General features: G+C 41.5%; 1 protein-coding gene across 2 annotated transcripts in view; it reads right to left on the bottom strand.

Annotated features, from left to right (window-relative positions):
• Positions 1-7,324, bottom strand: part of COPS3 (COP9 signalosome subunit 3) — a 36,556-nt gene that overhangs the window by 7,607 nt on the left and 21,625 nt on the right. For both annotated transcript variants that reach the window (XM_004712949.4, XM_045293480.1), the window contains exons 7-8: positions 6,573-6,713; positions 5,205-5,378 (exon numbers count right to left, since the gene is read on the bottom strand). In XM_004712949.4, coding sequence (XP_004713006.1) covers positions 5,205-5,378; positions 6,573-6,713 — 315 coding nt within the window. The remainder of the gene's footprint in view (positions 1-5,204; positions 5,379-6,572; positions 6,714-7,324) is intronic.

The raw sequence follows: 7,324 nt of genomic DNA, 5'->3' as shown, positions 1-7,324 counted from the left end.
CCAAAAGCTTTCCAATAAATGTTTGCTGAGGTGGTGCTGGAAAACTCTGCTTATACACGAGTATATACGGTAACTGCTCAGATGCTAACCAAAAGGTTGGTGGGGTCACATTCACCCAGTGGTGACTTGGAAGAAAGGTCACAGCCAATAAAGACCTGAGGAACACAGCCCTATCCCAGAGTAAGTGGGTTGCCAAGGGTTCAAATTCACTAGATGACATTTGATGTGTTTTTTGTATTTTGATTGAAAGCCTCGAGTACCTGTGTGGTGCAAAGGGGGACCACTCTGGGCTGCTTGCTGAAAGGTTGGAGGTTCAAGCATACCTTTAGGCACCTCAAAAAAGGGACCTGATGAGCTACTTCTGAAAACCAGCCAACGGTCCACTCAGTCCCACAACTGGCCAGGGGGCTGGGTGCCGGTCAAGGCAGCACTTCATTTTGTAGTTCACAACATTGTCGTGAGCCAGTCGCAGACTCAAGGGCTGCTAGCAGAAACCATCTTGCCCTCTCCACCTATCCCTTCCCAGTTGTGGTAGTTGCATAGTTTCGTGTCAACTTGATAAGTAGAGTGAAGGGGATAAATTTCTGCTGATGGTGCCTGGCTATTAAAAGATATAGTGTCTGGGGTCTTAAAGGCTTGAAGGTAAACAAGCAGCCATCTAGCTCAGAAGCAACAAAGCCCACATGGAAGAAGCACACCAGTCTGTGACCACAAGGTGTTGAAGGGTTCAGGTATCAGGCATCAAAGAACAAAACATCATATCATTGTGAATGAGGGGGAGGGCAGAGTGGGGACCCAAAGTCCATCTGTAGGCAACTAGACATCCCCTTACGGAAGGGTTGCAGGGAGGAGACTACAAGCATGTACATATGTAAATATATTTACATATGACGATGGGGAAATAGATCTATGTGCATGTATTTATGGGTTTACTATTAAGGTAGCAGATGGACATTGGGCCTCGACTCAAGTACACCCTCAATGCAAGAATACTTGGCTCTATTAAACTGGCATTCCATGATGCTCACCTTCCTGACACAATCACTGAAGACAAAGCAGGTGCATATGCAAATGTGGTGAAGAAAGCTGATGGTGCCGGCTATCAAAAGATATAGTGTCTGAGGTCTTAAAGGCTTGAAGGTAAACAAGCGGCCATCTAGCTGAGAAGCAACAAAGCCCACATGGAAGAAGCACACCAACCTGTGTGATCATGAGGTGTCGATAGGATCAGATATCAGGCATCAAAGAATAAAAAACCCTATCATTGTGAATGACGGGGTGTGTGGAGTGGAGACCCAAAGCTATCTGTAGGCACTGGACATCTCCTTACAGAAGGGTCATGGGGAGGAGACGAGCCAGTCAGGGTGCAGTATTAGCAATGATGAAACATACAACTTTCCTCTAGTTCTTTAAGGCTTCCTTCCCCCCACTACCATGATCCCTTACAAATTCTACCTTACAAATCCGGCTAGACCAGAGGCTGTACACTGCTACAGATAAGAACTGGAAACAGGGAAGCCGCCAGGGCAGAAAAAACCCTCAGGACCAATAACGAGAGTAGCAATACCAGGAGGGGAAGGGGAAGGTTGGGTAGAAAGGGGGAACAGATCACAAGGATCTACATATAACCCTCTCCCTGGGGGTCAGACAAAAGAAAAGTGGGTGAGGGGAGATGTGGGACAAAGTAATAATAATTTATAAATTATTAAGGGTTCATGAGAGAGGGAGTCAGGGAGGGAGAGGTAAAAATGAGCTGATACCAAGGGCTCAAGTCGAAAGCAAATGTTTTGAGAATGATGATAGCAACAAATGTACAAATATGCTTGACAATGGATGTATGTATGGATTGTGATAAGAGTTGTATATGCCCCCAATAAAATTATTTTAAAAAGAAAAACAAACATACAAACAAGTCAGTGAGAGAAGTTCTCCACAGCTGAGAGAAAGTTTTCCTCTTCAGCACCTTAATTTCTGACTTCTAGCCTTCTGAACTTTGAGAAAATGTTTGTTAAAACTGCTCATTTGCAGCATTTGACAATAGCACTATATATATGTAAGACACACGAGTATGATCTAAATTTTCTGTAAACTGGCACTGTACACAAACGATGGGGTTTCAAAAAAGTGTGGAAAATTGAATTTTCCAACAAATTAATTTTTTGTCCGTCCCCCCCCCCAAACTTCTTGAAGCCCTCTCATACACATATAGGAGAGACAAAGAGCCATCTACAAATAACCATATTAATAATATACTGGCACTTGGTTTTTGGCAAGTAGCAACTTCCGCTCATTGACTTCTCCTCCCCAGGCAATTCTAGTTATTGAGCGTGCCAAGCAGAGGGGCTTACAAAAAGTTGACGTGGAAATTTCTTGAAAAGTGCTCAATTTCCCCATTTTTACTAAAAAAGAGACTAAATTGAGTTAAGAAACCCTTTGGCTTCCCTAGTTTGTTATTATGGCACAAAGCATGTCACACAGCAGGTGTGACGAATCAGTCAAAGAGGAAGCTGTGCCGCACCCACTACAGGTGAGAGGCTCAGGACAGTCACCTCCAGACCTTTTGTGAACATGTTTTGTCGCTAGGAAAAGGGAATCAAACTTACATTTTGAATTTACCTAACATAAAATAGAAAACTGCCAATTTTACAGATTTCCCAAATTATAAGCCACTGACCTACTTCCAGGAGAAAGAAGGGGCTTTCTCCTCCCATAGTTAAGGATCAGAAACCCGTGACAGGGGACCTGTTGGAATCAACTTGAGGGCAGTGAGTGTTTTGGACCTACTGTAACACTGCTGTATTTTACAAGACAGGAACATGGTTTTTGCAGTGATGCTGACTTACTGGCTGAACCTTTTATCCTTCATTTAATGTCCATCTGCCAGATTGCCGTTTTCTTTCTGCATCTGTCTCCAAATGAATTGTCTTTTGTCCTAACATTTTTTTAAAAATCTGAATCGCTATTTGGTGGCGAGAATCCAGAACTAGAGTGGCAATGCTGGCTCCTGGAGCAAATGAAACAATTCTGAGGAGAAATGAGGTTGCCTGCTGCTTTGCACGCCTTAGGCCCATGTTTTCAGCCAGTGGGTGAGGTCTGCTTTCTGCTGATACGTTAAGTGTATGTTTGATCTTTTCTTGGGTTGTTTTCTCCCTTAAATCTTTCATTTTTCTCATACAATGAACTCACCTCCCCTTCTGGTTAGGTAATATTATGGATTGTATACCCCACCCCATCCCTCCTTCAAATGTCCTAACCCTTATACCTGTGGCTATAATCCCATTTGGGAAAGGGTTACTTGTTAGGTTTATGGGGCATTATCTTATAGGGAGTGTGGTAGTTACATGATTTGTTGTCAAATTGAGACTCTTAAGAGTGAAGGGGTGGAGTTTAGTCAATCAGGTCGCAGCTTGGTGACCTCATTTGGAGGAGCTAAGGAGATAAATAGCTCTCTATAGCTGGACAGAGACTCACTCCCTACGAGACATTACTGATGATGATGACAACAACGAGCCTGATGGAGCTGTGCTGATGCAGCCAGAGCCCTGGAGCTGGAGGAGCCACGTGGAGACCCATGGCAGCACTGAGATGCTCCACCACCATTCGATCCACAAAACTTTCCACCCACTGGCCTGTGATCTTCCTGCATTCTGTCACTGCATGTGTTTCATGAGTCTGAAGAGGACTTTATAGATTGGTTTCGGACATATGGGCTAATATTGGACTTACAGACTTGATCTGGACTGGGGTATTTCTTAATGTACAATTACTCTTTGATATAAAGCTCTTGCTTATACACATATGAGTGTCTCCCTGGATTTCTCTAGTCTACCTGGACTAATGCAGGGAGTATCTTGAGTCAATGTCTTTTGAGATACAAAAGGAGACGATTAAAAGGAGAGCAATAGGGGAAAATAGATGTCATTCCACATGAAGCCAAGAAACAGAAGTTTAAGAGACAAGGATCTTTGCCCAGAACCTACAGAAAAAACAATGCCTTCCCCTACAGCCTATTGATTTTGAACTTTCAGAGTGTGAGAAAACAAACTTCTATTTGTTAAAACCACTCATTTGTGGCAAGCCATTAGGAAACTACAGTAAATGTCTACCAAGTCTCCAAGGACTCTCCTTGTCAGTCATGACCTCCTCTTCTCCTGCAGCACTCTCCTTGTTGGCTTGCTGGGAATGCACTGCTACCCAGATGCAGCACTGCTCTTAAGCTTTGCTTGGGTGCCAGAGAAAGCTACCTTCTCAAATCAATTATCCTCTACCTTATCCCCATCAGCAGTTCATCTACCATTTCTTACCTTATCCCCATCAGCAGTTCATCTTTATTTTATCTTACTTTATCCCCATCAGTTCAGGTAGAAGCTCCAGTACCACTCCCTTATTCTTGTTTCCCCACGTCCTCCTGCACCATCACAGCTAGTACCGAAGCAGAGGGTGTGGACAGGAGTGCATCTACCATACTGTCAACAGCTATGAAATGCTAGATCTCGGAGAAGACTTCTGCAACACTCTATTTGTTAAGATACTCTTAGTACTTTTCCTATGGCTTGTAGCAAATGCCTTTCTCATACATGAAATTTCACTTTTCCTTTTTACTTTTCGGTACCACGTGTATACTTGATAGTAAGCATATTTTCTATTATTGAAAACCATCAAGTTTTCATTTAGAAAATAAAAAATATCTACCTTGCTTATATTTTCCAATTCAATCGCATTTAGTTTGTGCAGGCCTGGCTTAAATATTAACGTTTGAGGTGTGAGCCACTCCAGAAAGAAATGTCAGTAGAGATCAGCTCAGCTTGGGAAGCTCCCAGGCTAGTAATGCCAGACCTGGAACTGTCACCTCTCTAAGACTACTTCAGTTTGCTTCCCAATGTAGCCCGCTGTTTCCTTCCCTGTCGAACTTTTTTTTAAGTTCCTCAATATATATTTATTTATTTAAAATCATTTTGTTAGGGGCTCTTACAGATCTTATAACAATCCTTAAATCAATTATATCAAGCAAACTTGTATATATGTTGCCATCATCATTTCAAAACATCATCTTTCTACTTGAGCCCTTATCAGCTCCTCTTTTTTCCCTCCCCTGCCCCCACCCTAGAACTTTCTTAATGTAGAAACCCTACCACACTTTTTGCGCTGGAAAGGAGATGAGGAGACACACTAGGAGATGCTACCTGGGAGAAGCACAGCCTCACCTTTGTTAGCCTCTGGATATTCTTCTTGTAAAGCGACGACAAGCACTGCTTCACCAGTCCCATGTTGTTATCACGAGTAAAAGCTTCGCTGTGCTTGTTCACCAGGGTTCGCAGTTCTGAGGGATTATTGGTTGAATATACTTGTGCTAATTCATGGTATGCATTGCTAAGGGGCTAAAAGTTTAAGAATAATTAAAAAATTAAACATTTAGAAGAGTAAACTTTGTATGAAAAAAGCTTGGTAGTATGTGTTGAGCAGGTATAGAAAATAAATAAATCACACAAATCAACAAACGAACAAATCTCGCCAGATGCAATGGGACAATCTGCCAGTAAGAAGGCGACAGAAAGAAGAGCACCAACAGTGACTGAGGGCCTTGTCAGAGCTGCTCTGGATATTTTATATACATTACCCACTACTTGAAATATCCCAAAATTGGGGAAAAACAGAGTGATGAGAAACAATACCAACAGATAAAGACAGGATTCCAGTGTGGGACCACAGGAAGGACCCAGGAGAGCTCCCCCATTACCTGAGTATGGCTACTCTAATTCCACTTTCCTATCATTGCAGAAGGAGTTAGTGAGCTCTCTTAATTAGCTCTTGCCCCATCCCTCCCACCCTCTCTCCACTCGCAACAAGGCAGTCTTGAGTACTAGATGCACAGCTGGTGCCTTATGCAAAAGACACCTGGCTACCATCATCAAGCCAGCATGAAGATCTCATCACCAGGAACCCCAGTATCTTGAAATGTTGAGTTTGTACATATAGAATATGGTGAAATTGTTATTAAAATTATCGTGACCCCATATATTCTTTTAAACTGCTCAGTTTTAAAACAAACACAAATAGGGGTATGTACTTCAAAATCAAAACAAACGCAAGCACACAAAAACAATGCATATAAAAAATGAGGTCCCAAAGCTGAGATCTCCAGTGAAAACTGAAGCAAGAGTTTAATGAGTGGAACATGTCACAATAGACAAATTGACAGGTAAGATGGGGGGATAAAAAGGCAAACCAGCGCTGCTTTTGACTAAAATGGAATGCAGAAATACAAAATTTAACTACCTCTACAGGAGCTTAGAGATCTGTAGCCATAACGACCCAGAGCGAAGATGGGAATAGGCTCCTGAGAAATATTTGATTCGAATAGGGATGTGAGGAGTGTATGTATGAACTAGAATGGAGTTAAGGAGCTTGTGACAGAACTAAAGCTCACAACAGAAATGTAATGAGAAAAAAAAAAGAAATGTAATGAAGCTAGTGGGATGGAAAATCATATAATATTACAGAACCATATTGGTATATAATTTCTTAAGGGATTTAACATGTCACCTAGATCAATTTTATTTTTAAAAACTCACCTTAATGAATCTACCCACAATTTGAGACGTGTATTTCGGCAGCTGTTGTACTTTTCCAAGTAATATTAAAGAAACGAGAATGTACTTTTTATACGACTCGAGCATGATATGACTGACTGCCATGGCAGGAGTCGTTATAGCCTAAGCAAAAGAAGAGCGTTTAGTTAGTAGACGAGCACACATCATGGCAACAAAGAACAACTGGTCACGGACAGCAACTTTAACAGTAAACCGTTCATACTGGAAGTTCTATTGACATTATGTTCCTAATGGCTTTATGGATACAATCTACATACAATGTAACATTTCCCCTTTTAGGTTATGACATTAAGTGGTTTTCAGTACAGCTTGGGCATCTAACTCTAATTTCAAAATTTCCCACCCAAAAAGAAAACCCCTATGATTAGCAGTCAGTTGTCATATTTCCTTCTTGCCTCTCACTTTCTAACTCTATTGATTTGCCTTTTCGAAACATTTTATGTAAATGAAACCATATAGCATGTGGTATTTTGTGTTTAGATTCTTTCACTTAGCATAATGCTTTCAAGGTTTATCCATGTGAAGCAGGTATCAGTACTTTATATTGCTGAATAGTAGTCCATTATCTGGATATGCTACATTTTATTTATTTACCCATTCATTAATTGATGGGCATTTGGGTTGTTTCCACTTTGGGGTTATTATAATGCTGCTACGAACATTCATTTGTGTGTGTGTGTGTGTGTGTGTGTGTGTGTGTGTGTGTGTGTGTG

This window comes from Echinops telfairi, unplaced genomic scaffold (genome assembly GCF_000313985.2).
Source record: "Echinops telfairi isolate 266 unplaced genomic scaffold, ASM31398v2 ScPeMD7_2010;HRSCAF=2546, whole genome shotgun sequence".
NCBI classification, from domain to species: Eukaryota; Metazoa; Chordata; class Mammalia; order Afrosoricida; family Tenrecidae; genus Echinops; species Echinops telfairi.
Note: the sequence above shows the minus strand (reverse complement) of the source record. Positions and strands in the feature narration are given on the sequence as shown.